This window comes from Zeus faber (assembly GCF_960531495.2).
Source record: "Zeus faber genome assembly, chromosome: 3".
NCBI classification, from domain to species: Eukaryota; Metazoa; Chordata; class Actinopteri; order Zeiformes; family Zeidae; genus Zeus; species Zeus faber.
In genome coordinates this window covers 4,837,134-4,859,535 of record NC_137190.1, presented here as the reverse complement: position 1 = coordinate 4,859,535, position 22,402 = coordinate 4,837,134, and the positions used below count along the sequence as shown (strand labels likewise).

Here is a 22,402-nt window from a genome sequence, read left to right as displayed (position 1 = left end):
TACGCTGTCATGCTTCACTAATAGGTTCTCCTCCGAAACCCAAACTAATGAGGTGGCACCGTAATGGGCCAAGGGATCCGCCGTTCTGAACTGGAAATATATTACAGGGAGTCGAATTCTGCATCATATTCCGCTGCAAACAAACATTTAATTATAAATATTATTCCTGCTGTTGGTTATTACTGCAGGATTGATTGGTCCGCAGGAAAAAAAAAGTTTATTGATTCAAGCTGTAGCGCCGATTTGGCGTCTGTTCTATTTTCAAATGGTTCCAAATCAGTTATCCCACGATTGTTGAAGCCGAGGTTTTAAGTATTTACATCAGCACCTGCTATTGGCAAGTACCAAGCGTGAGTACTCACTAATTGTACTCGGCCTGAAGAAAATGGCATCGGCGCATCCCTGCGTATCTGTGGCAGTGGGGAGCGGTTTTGCCACCATCTGCAGGTGGGGAGAGCCGGCAACCGGAAGGGGACGCGGCTGCGGGAGATGGCGGTGATTAGCAGGGGATGGAAAAGCCGCCGTCTCCACCTCCTCCGCTCTCTTCCGACAGCCAGGTCGGGCTCGCACTCCCGGCTGCACGCAACGGCGATGAATTATAGGTTTGTCGGAAAAGACAAACATCTTTATTTCTGTTTGAATAAACGCCCAGAAAAGGCTGCTTTTTGTTCCACCTGCCTCCCGGTCCATCTCCCACCCGCCAACCAACAGAGACTTGTTACAGTACCTAACTATGCACTGCCAGTCAGGCAGTACCAAGTCAGTGCTGCTGCTCGCGCACAGCGTACACACTTTGTTCCAACACACCCCTCATCAATATGCAGAAGCTGTGCGAGTCATGACTTATGCATTTCTGCTTAATTAACGAGCGGCGCTCATGAAGCCCCGAAGCGAACACGAGACATTATTCCGCTTTTTCCCTCCCCAGGATTTCCTCCGCACGCCGAACTATGAAGCGGAGGTGAACGTCAACATCGCGACTGGGATGTCTTCGCAGTTTATGGAGGGGTTATGAGAAAAAGCAGGGAGGCTTTAACGGGAGTCTTATGGAGAAACAGTTGCACGTTTTAATATTCAGGCAGCTTTTGTCTGTATCTCCACATCGGGTGGGTGAGCTTATGAGGCGATGTCGGTGAGAAGAAAACACTCAGGGCTACGGCTGCTGCCTCGACAGTGTAATGCGCTGTATAACCAGCTGTCCTCTGGCCAATTTAGAGACTTACTCCCCGGTTCTACCAGGAATTCGCAGTGCTGGATTATTTTGCACGCCCTTGCAAAATCTTTGGAAAATGGAAAATGGAGTTCAAAAGCGTTCGAGTTGGTTAACAAGGTGTCAACCATGAAACGTACAATGAAACAAATACATCAAGGAAACTGACTGCAAACCACAATCTCTTTTGGTCATGTAATTAAGTCCAAAAAAATGATTTGTACCATGTTAATACTACCGTATGAAATAGTGAGTTTTCTGAGACCGGTGGACTCTGGAGAGAAGGGGACTGGATGTGATGAGTGTCTGCCACTCCGCCGGCCTGTGGGACGCCTCACTATGATGATTGCAGGGCGATGGGAGCCTGGGAATGCAGGCATAATAACGCATAATAACCATATAATAAGCAATCATGGCGGCCATTGTGACCAGCCGTCGCACGCGGCAAAGGTGCCAGCTGCCGGCGAGCGTCGAAGCAAGATCATTTCCCTGTTCCCCAGCATTGACGCTTGAGAGGAGGAAACTTTATTGTTGTGTTCCTTTCTCAGCAGGTTGCGCTCCTCTTTCACCAGACGTTACAGGTTGTCGAGGGGAGGATCCAAGGTCAGGAACGAGACGCCACCAGAAGGCGCTGGGCAGATTTCCATTAGACGCTAGTCTGTGCTTGATTGGGGTTTTGTCATTAGATGAAACAGAATAGAAAGGTACTCGAGAGGCTTTGATTTGGATTTGGCTGGCTTTAAGGAAAGATAAGAGGAGACGGGATTAAACCGTGAACAGGAAGTGAGTGTGCATGCGCTGCCCAATCATTTATATGCAGCGCCTGCCTTTCATATAGTCACCGGAAGGCGTTTGGATAATGGACGGCGGGGGATTTGGGGTGAGGCTCCCTTATTAGCCTCAGATGCTAAAACACGGCGGGTTTTCAATTCAATTTAAGTGGCCACAGGGCGCCTGCGGGGAGAGCGCACGGTGGGCGAATGTGTGAAATTTTGTGAGTTTAGAGACACAGCGTCCAGGGGCCGGACAGGAGAAAATCACACCCGCTAATCATTTCCACCAGAATGTATCTCGGATTTAAAAGAAGAATTCTCATATCCCATAACATAGCTTACATGGCTTTGAAACCAACGCCTTTAATTGTTTTTAACCCAACTTTTAATATTTATTCATTCAAATCTTTGGTTTACTTTAACGTTTTTCATCCCACGCACTCTTCCCTTCTTCTTTGGAAAGCACCGAGTTCTCATCCCCGACAACCGAAGGAATCCGAACGCTGGTGTGCCGTCAGAGTATTTAAGTATGATTGTTGGGGTGACGTGTCAAACATAATACTTTTCTGGTATTGATTTCACAAAGCATGGTTCGATAGCCCAACGTGTCCAAAGAGTGAGTTTTTTAACTGCCGTTCATTGTGTTTATTGTGCTGCGTTCAGGACAACTCACTTACTGGTGACTCACTAGGTGTAATGTGTTTTAAGTCGTTATTTACAGATTCGCAGTCATCATGAATGCAGCAAATATAAAGCTGTTCTTTGTAATCCCCTCGCTCTCTCTCTCTCTCGCTCTCTCTCTCTCTCTCCTCCAGACGCCCCGGCTCCTTTTGTTTGGATTGAGCTTTAAATATTTTACAGACTCTGATACGCCGCACAGCAACGTGCGTACTGACAGGACCCGCGTGCACACTGATGCGCCGTCGCCTTCGGTTGTTTTGTTTTGTTTCGTCTTTAATAAATCTTGCAGCAAAATCATTTCGTGCACCGTTCGTTCATTTCGTGCCCCGTTCTTGTCACTGATCCGAGCCGGCCGGTCCAGTTGGCGTTTGGTCGGATCGATTTGAAGGGAACATTTCTGGTTGAACAGCGCTGCGCCGAGGACCGACTACGGCGTGAAAAAGTGAAAGTGAAAGTGAAAAATAGCACAAAGCAGAACCACGTTTCACACCCGAATGCAAATTCTAACAACGTAAAATGTTCCAGGGTGGAAATCTCCTTCTAGACAGGAAAATTAGATCCCCGCTTGCCTCCGTTGGGAAACATTTCACTCTGTGCCAAGCCGCCCCCCCCGCCGCGGCAGGAAACCAGCTGCACCGCGAGCTCCCACAACTTCACATTTTTAAATAGATTTATTTTCTTATGAAGTTTTCTGAGCCTGTTAACCAAGGCGGGATCGCCGTGATTTGATTGGCTGTCTCGCTGAGAGTGAGAGCGGTGCCCCGCCCCTCCCCTCCCCGGTCGCTCACCGAGCGAGATACTCCAGCCATGTGGATGGATGCCAATTGATCCAAATGATGGGTCAAAAATGACGGACAGCAATCCAAAATCAATGTCAGAACCGGGTCCAAAGTGGAGCTTCACTTGAAGTCGCTGACTTTGACGATCTTTTGTCCATTTTCACCGCTTCACTCATTTTCCACTGAACCAAACAGGCCCAGATACAGTCAAATAAGTTATTTGTATGATAAAATAGACGTTTCTCTGGCGCCTGTTTTCCATTCCATCACCGCAAAGCATCATAAAAAAGGCGGCGTCAGCGTGTGCGTGCGTGAAGCCAGCACTTCAGGATACACTTTTACTTTGCATAATAAATCTGGAGAGCGTCTCCCCGACTCTTAAGCCCCGAACGTCGTCAAACACGTGAACCCCAAACAGAACGCAGAGGTAATGTGAAATTTAATGGTCGGTGACAAGCCCGTAAAAAACAACACCGCGAGGCAGTATTTTTTGGGGGCGGCGAGAGGGGCTGCATGCCCCACACCATGTGAACTTGGCAGGGATTCGAAGGAGGCGACGACCGATCAGCTTCAGAGGGCGGGGATTTTTCCCGAGATCGAGCAAATTTTGGGGATTTATTTTGGAGGTAATGCGTCCAGAGTCGGGCTGGGGCCGGTCGTGAAATCTTTGCCAACGATCGATCATCACCCGATGATCGAATCGATCATCACCCGATGATCGAATCGATCATCACCCGATGATCGAATCGATCGGCATTATCGTCTGGTCTTGCAACGGTTGAATTAAGTCAAATAAAAATTAAACATCCTTTCTTAACGTTCTCAGATATTAAATGTGAAACAATATAACATTTAAGTACGGCCATGTTAAATAAATAAAACCAAATCAAATAGATCAGCATTGCCTGAATGGGTAAGGACAAAATTTTTCTGGGGCCGTCCCCGTTTATTCTACTTGTCCCTGTTAAATGAACAAAACAAAGAATAAAATAAAATGTCTGCTCTGTTTGGTTTTCAACTGACTTTGGTTTTCAACTGCCAAGAAGACGAGCATGTTCACCTTCTCTGCTTTGAGGCACGAGGGGGGTTTGACTACGTTTCCAGCGGTGTAAAAGCCTGTTTGGATGCATTATTACATTTACATTTAGTCATTTGGCAGACGCTTTTAACCAAAACAACTTACAAGGGAGGATAAGATTCAAGCTACATTGCAACAGAAACATTCGTGTAACAATAAGTAAATACTGCTAAGTAGTGTTAAGTAATTGTAGGTTAGGAGAGGAGGTGCTCTCTGAAGAGCTGGGTCTTCAAGTGCTCCTTAAGACAGAGAGGGAGGTCCCTGCTCTGGTCATTTTTGGCAGCTCGTCCCACCAACGTGGAACTACAAATGAGAACAGCCTGGATTGCCGTGGCTGTATGGCCGGCAGAGCCAGGCGACGCTCATTTGACGAACGCAGCATCCGGGGGGCAACATGTGCTCTTACAAGAGCATCTAATTAAGTGGGAGCATTCCCAGCAATCACTCTGTAGGCCAGCACAGAGACTTGAACTTGATGCGAGCGGCTACAGGTAACCAGTGGAGCTCGATGAGCAGCGGAGTAACGTGGGCCCTCTTTGGCTGGTTGAACACCAGTCGCGCCGCCGCATTCTGTATCATCTGCAGTGGCTTTACTTCATTATTATTATTATACTTATTACTATTATACTAATTCATTATTATTATTATTATTATTATTACTACACTTATTACTATTATACTAATTAATTATTATTATTATTATTATTACACTTATTACTATTATACTAATTAATTATTAAGAAGAAAGAAAGAAACAGTCTTTATTTATCACGCAACACACCACACTACAACACATGCTTGCACACACACACACAAATGCACATGCTTTGATGGTGCTGGTGAAATGGATTCTCTGCTTTTGACCCATCCTGGCTTGTCCTTCCTCCGGGGGCACAGCCAGGAGCAGTGGGCAGCGTACGTGGACGCGCCCGGGGACCAGGTGATAAATGTCCATCGCTGGTCAGACCATGATGTGTGCATGTTTTTGGTGGGGGTCCTTACTGACGTGAGGTGGAGGAAACCCCATGTGAGCACGGGGAGAACATGCAAACTCCACACAGAAAGGCTCCTATTTGGGAGATAACCCACCGGAGCACGGTGCCAACAGCGCCCCAGGCGGGAATCGAACCCAGGACCTTCTTGCTGTGAGGCAGCAGTGCGATGCACTGCGCCACCGTGCCACCAATTATTATTATTATTATTATTATTATTATTACACTTATTACTATTATACTAATTTATTATTATTATTATTAGTAGTAGTAGTAGTAGTAGTAGTAGTAGTAGTAGTAGTAGTAGTAGTAGTAATAGTAGTAATGGTAAGCTAGTTGTTTTTTAAATTATTATAATGCTATTATTATTATTATCATCATCAGGCTATTATTATTATAATTATTAGGCTATTATCATTTTTTATTATTAAAATGTAAAAATCAGTGCATCTTCCCCGGTGGGGACGACACACCTCAGAACATTAACAACACTTCATAACGAGGAACTTTAAGGAGTGTCCACATCCTGCTCATACCAACACATTCCAAATATGAGTTTGCATCCTGGCATTGTGCTTTACAACTGTGACGTTCACTGTAGAGTTAGACGTACCTAACGACCCAACTGGAATCCTGTGAGCAACTAGGACTCGGCATGATAATGCACCTCGTTTGCTCGCTAATAAAATATGAAGATGAAGGCAATGGAGGATGACGCTGAGGCAGCAGTTCACACTAATGAAAGCCTGTAACATTAATGTGTCCTGTCAGTAAACATCCATCGCATGGTAAAAGTGCACGTTTGTTTCCTCCGTGTATTCTGCCGCGGGAATGGAACAACTGTGCATCAAAGAGAGAAGCTGTGATGAGAAGAGAGCAGAACGCCTGGAGGACGCGGAGCCCGACACAGACATCACTCTGAGCGGACCTACGCTGGGAAATGGTTCTTATATCAAATCTTTATGGCAAAGCCAAATATAAACGCTCGGATTCACCAAGCCAATTACAAATGGATGAGAGAGGGAGAGAGGGATGGAGAGAGGGGGTGGGAGCGAGGGAGGGAGGGAGAGTGAGAGAAAGAGAGAGGGGGGAAGGGGAGAGAGAATGAGAGAGAGAGAGAGAGACAGGCGGAAGGGAGGGATAGAGATACAGAGAGAAAGAGAGGGGCAGGAGGGAGAGAGAGAGAGAGAGGGAGAGCAATAGAGAGAGAGATAGGGAGAGGGAGGGGGAGAGAGAAAGAGAGAGAGGGGGAAGGGGAGAGAGAGAGAGGGGGAGAGAGAGAGAGAGGGATAGGGAGGGAGAGCGGGAGAGGGTGAGTGATAGGGAGGGGGAGAGGTAGAGAGAGAGATTCTCTCTGCCCCTTACTGTGTTTGATGGGCGCCACAAATTGTCTGGAAAGGAGCCAGCCTGACGATGTGACCTCCATTTTGAAAAGTTAATGTACACAGGGAGGGTTGCCAAGGTTTCCACTCTCTTCACACCTGAGCTCCACATTCATTACATGTATAATTGGAATTGGATTTGATTAAATTTTCATTAAACATATAATGTATCTAGGGGGGAAAAAGTGTTGCATGAAATCACCGGCGGCCTCCGTCAACGCTTTTGTCGGCCGTAAAGCGGCGTCTACGGCGCGTCTACAGAGTCTGTTGATGAATAAATGAAACGTCAGGGAATCGAATGGTATTGATCTGCAAAATGCAAAGCAGCCTGGAATAGAATTACGTATTCCAGGATCACAGAGGGCAGGGCGCGCGTCGCCCGTCCTCTGCCGTAAGAGGCCGGTCGCCCATAAGCAAACAATTAACTCTGCTCAATGCGATGAGTGCCGTCAGGACTCCGCCCTGGGAAGGGGGGTGAAGAGGCGGAGCATTGGGATTGGGGGAGTTCAAGCCATTCAGGGCGTCTGGCCCTCCGGTGCTAATTGGTCAGGTTCAGGTCGAGGCGTCGCCAAATCCGTCCTCCACCCGCCGGCCACGCCCAGCTCGCCGAGGCCTTTTAACCTGACAAGCTCATCAGAGCCTCAGGGCTGATCCACGCAGGTTAATGTGGGAGAAAAGCACGGAGTGGGAGCGGGAGCGGGTGTTGGTGTTGGTGTGGTTCTGGGTGTGGGAGTGGCTGTGGCTGTGGGAGCAGCTGTGGGTGTGGGTGTGGGAGTGGCTAAAATTATACATGAAAAAGAAGACGCAACATCTTTTTGAACACATGGAACTGAAAACAGAAGTGGGCCGGACGGTCGGGGAAACAAGGAGAGCACCGTGTTTTTTATTTATCCAGTTTCCTCCAAACGCCTCCCTCCGCGGACGAGAAATCAAGTGGAACTGCAATTACTGCAGCCTGCTATTGTTTACAGGGCACAGTCTTCACGAGAGAAAGTGAGAGCGAGAAAGAGAGAGCGAGTGAGAGACGAGAGAGATGGAGAGAGAGCAAGAGGGAGAGCGAGAGGGAGAGAGCGAGAGACGAGAGAGAGCGAGGGAGCAAGGGAGCAAGAGAGAGAGATGGAGAGAGAGAGAGAGCAAGAAGGAGAGCGAGAGGGAGAGATGGTGAGAGAGCGAGAAAGAGGGGAGAGAGATGGGAGAGAGCGAGCAAGAGAGAGAGAGAGATGGAGAGAGAGAGCGAGAGAGAGGGGAGAGAGAGGGAGGGAGCGAGCGAGCGAGAGAGAGAGAGATGGCGAGAGAGAGAGAGAGGTGAGAGAGAGGGAGCGAGCGAGCGAGCAAGAGAGAGAGAGAGAGAGCAAGAAGGAGAGCGAGAGGGAGAGAGAGCGAGAGAGAGGGGAGAGAGAGGGAGCGAGAGAGAGGTGAGAGAGGGAGCGAGCGAGCGAGCAAGAGAGAGAGAGAGAGCAAGAAGGAGAGAGAGATGGAGAGAGAGAGCGAGAGAGAGGGGAGAGAGAGGGAGGGAGCAAGCGAGCAAGAGAGAGAGATGGAGAGAGAGAGAGAGCGAGAGAGAGGGAGCGAGCGAGCAAGAGAAAGAATGAAGAGAGAGAGAGAGAGAGAGGTGAGAGAGAGGGAGCGAGCGAGCGAGCAAGAGAGAGAGAGCAAGAAGGAGAGCGAGAGGGAGAGAGAGCGAGAGAGAGGGAAAGAGAGATGGAGAGAGAGAGCCAGAGAGAGGGAGCGAGCGAGCGATAGAGAGAGAGAGAGAGCAAGAGGGAGAGAGAGATGGAGAGAGAGAGCGAGAGAGAGGGGAGAGAGAGGGAGGGAGCAAGCGAGCAAGAGAGAGAGATGGAGAGAGAGAGAGAGCGAGAGAGAGGGAGCGAGCGAGCAAGAGAAAGAATGAAGAGAGAGAGAGAGAGAGAGAGAGAGAGAGAGAGAGAGAGAGAGAGAGAGAGAGAGAGAGAGAGAGAGAGAGAGAGAGAGAGAGAGAGAGAGAGAGAGAGAGAGCACAGCTGCAGTAGGTGATTGTCTATTACCCCCGAGGAGCAAGTTGTTAAGAGAGCGATATCAAAGTGAATGTGCAGCAGCGTTGTGGTTATAGGGAGTGTGGGCGGATGAGACGAATCCCAACTACAGGTGTGTGTTTATGTATGCTGACAGGAGAAGCCCTTCTGATGCCAAGAGGAGGACGGAGGAGGTGGAGCGCACACACACACACACACACACACACACACACACACACACACACACACACACACACACACACACACACACACACACACACACACACACACACACACACACACTGTATAATTGACATTGAAGGGTTTGTATCAAACAGCGCTTGGTTGAATCGGCGCCTCAGCCTTTTACGTCAGCTTGAGCCGTCGAGTGATGAACGCCTTTGTTTTGCCGTCTCATGCTCCAACGCCGGCCTCCTCCTCCTCCTCTTCTTTGAGTGTGAATGCTTCCAGCGAGCGTCCAAGGTGAAGTTCTAGACTCGTATATCTCACCTTGATTTCCTACGGTAAAATGATTATTATTATTATTATTATTATTATTATTATTATTATTTCTGGCTCTGGGTTGTAGCGGTCACTCATACGCCAGCGCCGCTTGCTCCGTTGGCTGGGAACCGCGTCGGGCCCCCAGAGAGCTGGCGGACACCCGCGCTCCGTCGCCGGATCTCTCTCCGTGTTCAGCTGCCGGTGACGCCAACGGATCATTTCAAGGCACCGACACGTTTGTCTGAGGGGTTTCTCGCCGGGGGCTTGTCGTTCGGCCCCGATATATGTTGTAACGACAGCGAGGAAACTGTCGTCGGGAGTATTCTATGTCGATAAACATTATGTTCCGGCCGCTCGGCCACACTGAGGGCTAACGATGCGGATTCGAGTCCAACATACCATAATACCCAAACGCCTCCACCCTCTTCCCTTACAGGGAGGTGGATAGCACCGTGCTGCGGTGCAGGCTCCATCGGTTGCACGTTGTGGCTCGTTCACGCATCCGAAGCTGTTTCCTCAGCCACGTCTTCAATCAACACAATTTGTGAGTCTGTGACTTGTAAATGTGGGAGGTGCTGGAACGCTGCTGATCCGGCGGAAGAAACAAAGACACGGAGCGTATGCGCGGAGCGGGTTTTGCTGGCTCAAATAGTAACGGAAATAAAAAATAGATCATCTCAAATAAAACACACATTCTATTCCTTTTTTTTGGAGAAACAGGGAACGGCCGTCCTGACGTGTCGGGCTCCCGTCCAAGAGACAATTTATTTATTTTCGACAGAATAATGGGATGTTCCTGTAACATCAATACGATCCAGAAAAGAAATGCGTCTCACTTTGGTAATAACATTAAGAGCCAAGCAGGTATTGCACCGGTAGCACCCCTGCAGAGCGGGGATTTTGACAGCAGAAAAATAAATTCTATTCAAGGCTGCCGCCTTAAATTTCTATTCTATTTAAGGCGGCGTTCACAGCTTGAGCCAGAGCCTCACTTTTTATTAAATTTAAATTTTTTTATCAGATTAAATTGAATCTTAAATAGGCAAACAAGCGTTTTACAAGTAACTTCAGGGTGAAATAACATTAAATATTACACATTTGTTTAAACATTTGTTTACAGATTTCGAGGTTGACAAAAGGACATTTAAGCCATTTTATGTGCCTTCCTCTAAGAGACAAAAATTAAACCAACGATGGCAAACATCAGGTAGTTTCTGTTTTTATTTAGGTTTCCTTACCTTGTCGGGCTATATTTTGTTCAAACAGAGAAATTTGTTTGGGTGGTGATCCTGCAAATGGTCATATGATATGATATGTGATACGCCACATCACCCACCAACACTACCGACCAGGGAGAAAGGCAGCGCACATTGTAAACACTGTCATCCCGTAGGTTTCTGAAGAGACGACTGAACCAGAGCTTTGTACGTTTTTGCTTTATAGAAAAACACAGGAAAACAAGGATATTTCTCACCGGTGTTTACGGTTGACAAGTGACTTTTTAATCAACAAAACATCACCGGCGGCCACCGTTGTTTGCTGCTGCTCTCAACCTCCTTTGTTTTCTTTTTTTTGTTGTTTTTTTTTAAATAAATAAACCAACGCATTTGCATTCCGCTCGCTGTGCCCTCCGATGGGAGACAACAAAAGCCGCGGGGCAGCGCCGGGACTCCGCCGGGCGAGGCGGGCAACGGTGGGACTTGGCAGCCGAAAGCTCCGCTGGTCGGATGCCAAATGTCTTTCCCCGACACGCTCGTTCAGAGGCGGCCGCGTCAATCGTCAACTAATTCTGTTTCCGGATTTCGAGGCAGCGCAAACACCGCCGCCGCCCACCTTCCGGTTTTAGAGCGATGGATGGCGCGCAGAGGTCCGGTTTTTTGAAAGGGGCTCCACGAGGCGAACGCCATCCCGGCGGTTACCCGCTTCACCCACCGGCCGAGGAGTCACACTCGCAGAATACGACGGAAGGAGCTCCGCCCCCCACGCCCCCCCGTCGGTGTGCCGCCGGCGAGACCTACCGGTGCAGGAGTATTCGTCCACTCTGGTGAAGCCGGGAAGGCAGTCACAACGATGGCCCCCCGGGAGGTTGGCGCACGCGGTGTTGGACTGGCAGTAGTGCAGCTGGGTGGCGCACTCGTCGATATCTGAGGACACACGGAGGGAGACAGCAACACAGCGTGAGCCAATGCGGAGCGAGGGCAACTTTTCTCAGTCGCGGCTTCCCTTGTTGCTGAGAAAGTGGAGAATTGTATTTCGGCGCGCTCGTCCTCCGTGCTCTCGGTCAATTGACTTCTTCTGCCTTTTCAGGACCTTAAACATAACCTTTGAAAAGCATTTCACAATCTGCCAGCCGCTGGAATAACATGGTCATTTTGCAGAATTGCAGAAACTGAATTTCCTGCAACAATGTCTCCTAAGTCGCAGTTGGTTAAAATCATTATTGAGGTCAAATAACTAGGTCTAGAGAGACAGTATAGGGGAAGAAAGAAAACACCAGAGAGTAGTAAGTAGCTGTCTTTTCTGGACTCCCAGCTGGGTAATGACACGGAACGGAATTTGAAAACACTGCAATTTCTAAGTCATCAAAAAAAAAAAAAAAAAAAAAAAAAAAGCAATCTTGAGGAAGAATGTCAGTCTGACAATGGCACTCAAGATAGAGTCGGCCCCGTAATATTTCACCTTTCCAAAACGTCAGCGAGATGGATAATAAAGAGACGGGTGGACTTTCTGTGCCGCGAACGTCCCGTATCGTTCTGCACACAACGAAACATCCGAACAGACGGCACAGGGGGCAGGACGGGACGGGACAGGGAGGCACGGGACCGGGGCCGGACGGGCCAGGGCAGCACGGCGTAAAGGACAGGAGAGGACGCAAGGGCGTAGGATGGGACGGAATATTATGGTCTAGGGCAGGACAGCACCGAACAGAACGTGACAGGTTGGCGTGTAATGCGACGGGACGGCGGCGTCTGTCCTCCGGGTGACATTCAGACGGGGGGGAGGGCAGAGAGAGGCGCTCGGTGCCATTCACGCAGGCCGGCAGATTCCCTGTCACCCCTAATACTCGGCTAATATCACAAAGCCTTAGCACGTCTCTCAACACACCGAATCCTTTTTCCCTCTAATGTACCTTGAAAGTCATTGTGAGAGCATTAAGCAGCGCGCGAGACGTGGAAGGAGCTGGATGAGCAGTGAGGGAATGACATCTGAAAGACATTAGGGAGATTTTCCGCGGCGCGCGCGTGTGTCGGTGAGTATAAATGCAGAATGCTGCCGGGGCGCAGCACCGGGCTAAGGTGCGGACGGGTGACGCAGAGCGGCGCCAGGTGACCGGGAGCCCTTCACCCAGGCGGGCGATCCTCCGCCGTTTAAGAGACGCCCGTGCGCCACCAGGGGCTGATTGTGTTTTTACAAAGTACGTCATCGACTCAAATCCAGCGCCCAGACGTTCCTGCTGAATTTCACGACCGATTAAGGATGTCGATTTAGAACGCAACAGAAGAACTGCTAACTCAAGAAGCACAACTCTGCAAGCCCCCACCGCGAGAAACCCTCACCCAGCGCTCTGGAAACACCAGTACAGCCAAACGCAACTCTCGCCCGTCTTTAAGCCACCGCGCAAAGGCCGCTGCGAGGGCCCCCCGTTGGGGCTCCTCGGTGTGGCTGACGGAGACGCCGCGGCCCGGCGCGCACGTCGCGCTCTTCAGGCTTGATTATCTTTGATGCGCGATGTTTCCGACACGCCCCTTCAATAATTCAAGGCCGGGCGCCCGCCGCCATTGTCGGCTTTCATTTCACAGTGCGGGGAGAAGGCTCTCCTGTCAAGTCGGACCGGACGACGGGGTGTTTTGATCCCTCCCCCCCGCCCGGGCGAGCGCGCGCGTGCACGTGCTGGGCTCACCCCTGGTCTCCCTGGGGCTGTGGGCAGGGGAGCTCTGGTGACAGAACTGGAACTGTCAGTTGAAATTGGGGGAATTTCTTCTTTCTTCCCCCCCAAGTTCACTGTCTCCCTCCCCAGCGGCTAGTCTCCCTCTCCCCCCTCTCCTCTCCTCCCCCTCATCTGGCTCTCAGCATCTCTCCGCTGTGTTAGTCGTGCTGTGATGTAGGTCAGAACTGGAGAAGGGAACAGCTAAAAATAAGGCAGGATAGGTTGTCTGTGTGTGTGTGTCTCAGTGTCTGAGAAAGAAAAGACTTGCTTGCATATTGGGATTCTGTTGCAGAGAGAGAGAGAGAGTGTGTGTGTGTGTGTGTGTGTGTGTGTGTGTGTGTGTGTGTGTGCGTGTGTGTGTGTGCGTGTGTGCGTGTGTGTGCGTGTGTGTGTGCATTCGCTTCACTGTACAGAGGTTAATGGGAACACAGCTCTGTCCAACCGCCCCCCATTGTTCCCGGCTGCAGATGAAGGGAGATGTGACAGCTCTCTGTCGTGGTCGCTCCGCGCCGTCCGAGTGTCTGCTCGGAAGCCCTCAGCTCCGCGGAGCCCAACCAAATCCGGCGGAACCGCGCGCGAACGGGGCCCCCGGGGACCCGACGCACTCCGTCAGATCTCGTGGCGAGGTCATATTTCGTCTTTAATCGGAGAGCCACGGGAAACTGCTGCCGCCTCGCACCGGACAACAGAACGGGGGGCTATCGCGGGGGGCAGATGGTGCGAGTGAAGAAAATAGATCAATTGTAAAAAAGAGAGACGCCGTGGGTGTAAAGGAGAAAAGGAAACACGGAGAGCTAGACGGAGGGAAATAGGGGCTTGACCCTGAAGGCACAGAAGCATCCGTACAATGTCATCTTCCCTCTCTGATACGCATCTCACCGCACACCTTCACCAGCTGTCCCCTTCACACCCACTGCAGCAATCAGCAATCAATGTTCCCATCTCCTCTGACCCCCCCCCCCTCTCCCTCTCTCCCTCTCTCCAGCCTTTAGTCTCTCTCTCTCCATTGGTATCTCTGTGCAGATATGGATTTATATTTGAACGGACACTCGTGTGGATTTATGAGCCAGTATTTGACCACCAGGAAACACGCCTCAAACGTGTCCAAAGCCTCTCAACCGCCCGGCCATCTCTGGCGACGCCAGGTGCCGTCCGGGAGCCGGGAACCACTGATCCAAAGGGAGGAATTGGACAACGAGCGACCGGGTCCTAAAGAGTAGGCAGATTTAGAATAAGGCCCCCGGGATATAGGGCCCAATTTAAAGCGTCGCGAGGCGTGCATCCACCCAAAGCCCCTTGCCGCGTGCAGCGCGAGCCAGGGGTCTCAGCAGGCTGCGTACATTTAATGAACTCTCTAATCTCCCCCCGTGCGACACAAAGCAAACACAAAAACTGTTTCCGCGCGAAGCCGGCGACTACTATACCCCCCCCCTCCCGCGCGTGCGCCCCGCGTGCATTTCCTCTGCGAGCCAGAGGAGAAAAGGGCTTATCGATGTGTTCAATTAGACGGCCTTTACGGAGGAGAACCTCTCTTATCTCGCCGCCCCTCCAAGATGGAGAATGTGCAGCGGGGGGGGGGGGGGGGGGTTTAGGCAGAGGGAGGAAAGCCGCGGCATCAATGCCGCGCTCCGGGGTTAGGGAGCCTCTGGCGGGCACCAGAGGTGGACGGCGCCGCGGTGCAGGAACGCGAGCGGTACGTTGAATACGTCCGCCAGCGCACGGCTCGCCCCAGAAGCTGCCGCTGAGGGAACGTTGCGGGACTTAGAGGGACAGGAAAACCCAAACTGCCACGAGTCCGTCTGCCAGCGAGCGCGTTTTCCTGTGGCGCCGTGTGTGTGTGTGTGTGTGTGTGTGCGTGCGTGTGCGGGGATGGTAGCTCAGGAGGTAGAGCTGGTCGTCTAGTAATCTAAAGGTTGCTGGTTCGTTCCCAGGCTCCTCCTGCTAGCATGCTGTAGTGTCCTTGAGCAAGGCACTTAACCCCTAATTGCTCCTGATGGCTGCGTCCGTCGGTGTTTGAATAATTGTAAGTTGCTTTGGATAAAAGTGTGTGTGTGTGGGCTGCTGATGTACACTTTACATGAACTAACAAGATTGCACTTGGATGCCCACTGAGTGAAAGAAAATCCATATATTATGCAGAAAACCAACATCCTCCCAACCGAGGGGCCAATTCACAAAGAAACGTGTCGCGGCCGCCATCGGGAACTCACGAGAGGCGTCGTGCTGATGACATGGCGGTGCAAACGCGGCCATAAAGCTTTGCCGGTCAGTGCAATTTGCGCTCGTTTTGCGTCCAATCGCAATGACCCATGCGGGGAAGTCCATAACCTGTGCATCGGCGGGGGGGGGAGGAGTCATGACGCATACGCGCCACCGCTCTAGACTCCAGTCTTGAATAAATATAAAACTTTAAATGATTTTCGGACGGTAGTTATTTTGATTTAAAGTGTTTATTGAAAATATAAAATTGGAGGAAAATCCTTGGAGGGCCTGCGCCGGCGCTTTGCCAAATCCTGACAGGGGGGGCGGGGGGCATTAACATTATGAGTAAATCTGTAATAAAACGTGCTCTTCCCACACTGTTAATTTACAGTTTATACATTTAGGGTTAATTTACAGTAAATTTTACAGTTAATAAAATATGCACATATTCAAATTATAACACTGAATCTTAATATTACAATGTAGAAATGATGACATTTCATTTCATATACAGTATGTTGCTCTACCAGGTTCCAGGCCACTTCCCCGAAAGGCTGCGGCCTGCAGAGCTGTCCATGGTCCTGAGGTTTAGTTCCGTCTGTGGTTCAATGTCAGTTTTGACCACTTTATCGCTATTCCCTATAACTTTAAGTTGTTTTTTTTCAATATCTTTTGAGTTTAATAGGGATTATGGAACCGTTTTTGTCAACGTTTGTACAAAAAATGATTCAAAGTTGCTTTTGGAGTGTGTTTTCGAAAACACGGACTGCTGCGCCTTCCACTACCTGCAGCAGCCGGGACATAATAATAATTAGGATAATAATGTCAAAATATTATTTACAGATCACTCGAAAGTCGTTGCACCAGCTCTGTGAAGACATTCCCGCAGCACTACCTTTTTTATTTTTGTTCTCGTGCAGTTACCAGGCCTCTGTAGACAGTAACGGCGTCTCTCTAACTGCGTGTGGCTTTTGCGGCAATTGTATGAATAATACGTAATCTAAATACGCCCAAATAGCACCGGTGCACTGAGACGCCTTCTGCATGGCGGCGCAGCTAGGGGTGCGTTTGACGTTTGAGGGTGCTTTCTGATTTAGACGCTCGCTTTTTCTGTTGTTCCTGCGGGTTTAGCGGCCGCAAAAGCTGCGCAACCGCTTTGTGAGTTCGCCACTGAGGTTCTGGCCGCCTGGACCGCCGGGCGGTCCGCAGCCCAACCGCTAGAGCCTCAGTAAACCCAGAAGAAACGTCAGGGAAGCTCCTCCTCCTGCTGCCTCCAGGATTTGACTGAGAAGGTGTTTACATGGCAGCTTGTTGAACGGCGCTACTAAGAGGCAGCGTGAAGCCTCGGCTGAACCCTGCGCTGCGGGGCAACGCCGCTCGATTGGACTCGCTGTACTGAATTACTGCAATTGATGAGGGCGGGTGGGTGGGCAGGCATGCGCGCGGGCGCGCACACGCACACACACACACACACACACACACACACACCGACAGGTAGCAGCACCACAGATACTGTACAAGATGTCTTGCAGGTTTCGGAGAGTTATATCTAATGCTTTTTAAGACAAATGTTAACATTTAAGACTGATCTTTGAACAAATAATCTCTCTAACAATCTTAAGTATTGCAAGTTAGTATAAAGGTAAGAACTACACGTTTGGTATGAAGGTACAGTAGGTAGACTTAATACCTTATAACTTCAGAAATGTTGACCGATGCGGAATAGCAAATATTAAAGTAAAAAAAAAAATCCATCAGATGGATATGGATAAATACTTGTGTTGAAAATAAGGCCCGATAAATTCAAATGAGAGACTATTTAAAGGCTTAAAGCCAAATACTCATGAAACTGAATTGAAGACATGTTGAGACCTTTCAAGGATGTGCACACATCACCATCACTCACTCATCTCCACAACCCACTCAGCGCAGGCATCCACAGGCCACCGCACAACATTTCAAACACTAAAGTCAAAAGATCGTAAGACATATTTATTTTAGCGCGGCTGGCTGGGTTGCTCAGGGCAACGGGGCTGGCGTGGGGCGCTCAGCCTGACAAAAATAACTGTCCGTTACTCAGCAGGAAACCTTTACCCATTTACAACCTTCACTGACGGCAATTTTCCCTTTAGAAGATTACAGCACGTTTCGCCAGCCACTTTCAAGTCATTACGTTACAAGTCTTTCTGCTACTGAAAAAAAACATTGGTGGGAGAGCGAGAAACACGAAACAGCAGAGGAAACCAGAGACGTCACGTGGAGCCGGAATATTTCAGCTTCTTGGACTCGTGCTCGAACGAGGGGTTAATGACAGACGTGAATATGAGACGAAGCTGCGTGAGACCATTTAACCACCAGCTGGTTAAATGGTTCCATCCAGACAGCGCCGATCAATCGGGTTATTTTGGTATAGCTCGACTACTTTAAAAGTCAAGCATAAACGGAGTATTTAACATGTAAATATCTTGTCTTACTGTAATTTTGTTATATATGCTGTACATGTTCCATTTGTGAATACTGTGAACAGTTTGTTTGGATGTTCGCGAACCAGGAAAGAGAAGCTGACAAGGCACGGCACAAATTCATTCTTAATGTCTTAATTTAAGCGGAAAATTGAGAAATTAAAACTTTTTTTTTTTTTTTTAAACCACTCCTATTCACGCACGCACACACACACACACACACACACACACACACACATACATGTTAGTGGCCAGCCCTGCGGTGGTCCAGTGACAGCAGATGGCCTTGGCGCTCATTGTCTGACGTGAGCACAGCGTGGCCCCGTCCGGCCCCGCTCTGCCCAGGACCCGCACGCGTCCTGCGTGGGTGTCGCCCTCAACCCCTTCCCCGTAATTAAGGCCGGCCCCTCTGGTTCCACTTGACAGCAGAGAGCAGCTGGATGACAGCGGAGGAGGAGGAGGGAGGTCGTCTCCTTCAGACGGACGGTAGCAGAGGGGCCACGGGGCCACGGGGACACACACACACACACACACACACACACACACACACACACACACACACACACACACACACACACACACACACACACACACACACACACACACACACACACACACACACACACACACACCCTCTCTGCAGGAAACAAGGCACTTACATGAAACATGCACCTGGACACTAGTGCTGCATTTGGTGGAAAACATAAGAGATTACCTTAAGACCTCAGTTCATTACTAAGTGCTGCACTTACAAACTGTCGATAGACAGTTCAGCCTAACAGGCTTAATGTGAAATGGCTAAAACATCTTTAACATAATGAAAAATGTACCTGTTGTGGGACAGCAAATGTACTCAGAAGAAAATCCATATCAAATTGATTTTTTTTTTTTCTTAATTAATAAAGCGGATACTGGAACAAGAAACGTAAGCTTAATGGAGTTTATTGAGCTGAGGTTTTCTTTAACCTTGTTAAGTTATATGAAGACACATTAAGCCTTTTAGAATCAAGACATTTATGTATACTACTAACTTTTCAAGATGTATACTATTACTGTATATATTTATAAATGGCAACACTGAACCGGATCTTCACCGCAAGCAAATGACGCCCTGACAAATACATGGTTTTGTTCTTGTTGAACAAACTGCATCAACAAAATAAACATCTTGTTCAAGCACTTCTACCAGATTGTTCCTCTAGTGCGACCTCAAGGGGGAACCGTGGTCCGGACAGTATGTGGCCGCCGAGTGAACAGTGTTGCAGTGATGCTCAAACTCTTTCACGTAAAGGACACGTTACGTATGAGGCCACAGGTGTGTCCTGTGGCCTCGTCCATTTGATGAGGTCACACAATCTGAGGATTCCAAACCTGTCCATAGTATTTTACTTCTACTCCTTACCCATTTTGCTTGAGACCCACCGGAACCTCTTGAAGGACCCATGTGGGTCCCCGGACCCCAAGCTGAGAACCGCAGCAGGGCGACGGGCGCCCCCCGGGGGTTTCCAGCCAGTGCACCGCGGCTCGCCTGCCTTGGCACATGCCAGACGTTGGCGAGGCCAAATCACAGGCGTCGCCATGCTCGTCATCCATCCATCCATCCATTCATCCATCCCGCTGAGCCGCTGCGTCCAGGACGTGCAGGTGACGGAGCGGGCGCTGGTTAATGCCACAAACATATCATTGAACAGATGTCGGGCCATGTATCATTTAGCGCACACAGATGCTCTGCAGACATGTGTGCCAATGGGTTTGGTGATAAATGTCTCGAGTCCCTCATAAGTTTTGCCCTCATTTTCTAATCACTGATTACTGAAGATGACGCGCTGGTTGTTATGTCTTGTGGGGATCGAAACCCTATGATGAATATGTAATCTTTCAAAGCTGTTAAATGCTGAAAATCAAGCGTTAAATCAACTGTCACACTTCAGCCCACGACAGAAAACGGTGGTAAAACATGTCAAGAGTTTCCTATAAGATGTGACACAAAATGCAACGACTACATTTGAGTTTCGTTCCATATCGATGCGTGTGAAGCCCGTCCAGTCCCTCCAGAGGATATCCCGTCTGTCGTCACTGCCCTTAGGCGTGTCCGCCTGCTCTCCCGCTTGGGGTCAACCTCTGTGTCCTCATCACCCCTTCCCTTCACGCTCGTCAAAATAACGTGGAATACAGTAAATAGCCGGAGCGGAGAGCAGCCGCGGCGCCCGACGGAGATCTGGCCGTTGGGATGAGGCGCAGCGGAGGCGTCGGGGCGGCAGCGCGTCTGTAATCGTCCCTGCCCCGCTGCCCTCCCCAGGCGCCCGTCCTGCTCCGCCTTCATCTTGCTTAATTACTCGATTACGCACCAACCTGTAGAAATCAGGTGAGACAGTGACTGACGCCTCGTAAATTACCTCATCATCGATAATAAAGATGATAGAAGGCGCACGCTGTTCCATGCCCGGTAGTTTCCTGCAGCTGGTGGCGCTCATACAGCGGCGTTGTTGGAGCACATCATAAAAGCCAAGGCTCCCTTCAATGTTGGTTTTTTTTTTAATCTCCCTGACCAGCCCAGAAAAACTAACTTGCGGCTCCACGGTGAGGTGTTAAGTAGCCTCATCCATCACGGGAAAAGTTTCTTTAAAAGCAGACGAAAGAGTCCGTTCCCCCGGAAAACTCACTGGGAGAGAGTTGCTTTGCATAAAATAATATTCATAGGTTGTTACAGCACAACAGAGCAACCGCTCCTTCGCTCTAATGGCTCATCCTCTAGTCATTATCACTTCCATTCTAAATGTTAACAGCTACACTACAGCAATTAAACTCTACGAAATACACCCCCAGTCATGTTGTCTTCTTTCCCAATTAGTTTCAGTCGGCCAAACTCTGCAGAATTCTTGGGTTTCTTTAATTATCGTTTGCAAAACTGACTTAGTGGCGAAGTGAGTGAAAGGACAAAAATGCCCGAAAAAAAGATAACGAACGTGAACGTGTCTCCGCAAACCCTCCATCGCATTCGATCGTGTCAGGTCCCCCCCCCCCCTTTCTCTCCTCTGCTTGTGTCCTTCTGGTTGTCGGGCGCTGGATCTACCTGCTCTGAGGATCCTCCGCCCTCCACTCCTCCACCCTACAGATGTTATCAGGCCCTGATTCGCTCTCGCCGCCTCGACAATCATAATTGGTACAGGATCTGTCTGCCCCGAGCCGCTGACATTCAGTGCAGTTTGAAGGACAGCTAGGGAAATGAGAAGCGCATAATGGAATATGCCGCCAGCGCAGGGAGAGGGAACAACAAAAAAAAATAAAACCGGTGACAGAGCCACTTGTAATGTGATCTGCTGCACCGCCTAAATATCAAGTGCAATTAAAAGCCGGTGAGCCTGCCGATGCGGCGGTTTGCCCCGAGTCTGCAGACAAATGTGGCGACAGCCAGTGGCCGACTCGAAATTGGTCGACTATCGCTCTTTTACAATTTTGGGGGGGAAAAAGAGAAAAGAAGAAAAGGAAGAAACCATCAGGTTGTCCTTGAGTGACCTTTCCGGGCTAACAGAGGTAATAACGCAGCGCTGTCGAGCGTTGCCGGGGCTCCGGGTCTCCTCAACCTCCTGGAGCTGCAGCGTCTGGTGCGACCGCTCCCGACACGTCGGGGATGTGCCCTCGGGTCCGTCGCCCACGGACGTGGAGTCCTCGCCGGGACTCGCTCCGTCCCCTTGGTGCTCGGCGGTGAACTCCGCGTGCGCCTGGTGGGGCGAGGGGGTCGGCCTTTCCTCTCATCTTTTTTTCACGGTCCACCGGTCACCGGCGCATCTAAGGGAGAGGAGCCGAGTGCATGGAGGAATTAATTCTCTGGGTGTCGGAGAACATGCCTGGAGATGATGTAGTAACTGTGGGTGTGTGTTCGTGTGGGGGGGGCAACAAGGCCACAGCCCTGGAGGGGGGGCGCCAACACAGATTAATGATACGAGGGTGACAACTCACTTTTACTGCAACCAAATAGGTTGCAGTTTTGAGAGAGAGAGCGAGAGAGCGAGAGAGAGAGAGACCCTTGCCTCCACCGTAATTACCACCTCATCACGTTGCTGTAAATTTTAACTTTGCCAGCGGAGGAATCCGTTCTGAACGTTGATTCTGAATTGCGCCGGGGGGAGCGGCGTCCACGCCCGGGCGCTTTGATCCGACGCGGCTCGACTCCGGCGCAGCCCGGCTCCTGTAGACTCATCCCAATGCTTGTCGTCTTTGCTTACTGTGCGGTTTTTGCGTCTTTAAATTTAAATCTCCACTGTACGTCGCCCACTCGCCACAAACCCTCCCCCTTCCGAGTCCCCCCTTGAGGCTGGGGGGGAACGCTTTTTCATTCAGAAATAAAAAAACTTTTGGGGGGGGTTCTTTGCCAGACAGAGGTCTTAAGGCGAGAGGGAGTTGTCCAAATCCTGCAACG

General features: G+C 49.9%; 1 protein-coding gene across 1 annotated transcript in view; it reads right to left on the bottom strand.

Annotated features, from left to right (window-relative positions):
- LOC307228414 (protein kinase C-binding protein NELL1-like) overlaps positions 1-22,402 on the bottom strand; it is a gene marked incomplete at both ends in the record, with an annotated part of 172,036 nt that overhangs the window by 44,097 nt on the left and 105,537 nt on the right. The window contains one exon of the mRNA XM_079998063.1: positions 11,409-11,534. Within this exon, the coding sequence (XP_079854189.1) occupies positions 11,409-11,534 (126 nt within the window). The remainder of the gene's footprint in view (positions 1-11,408; positions 11,535-22,402) is intronic.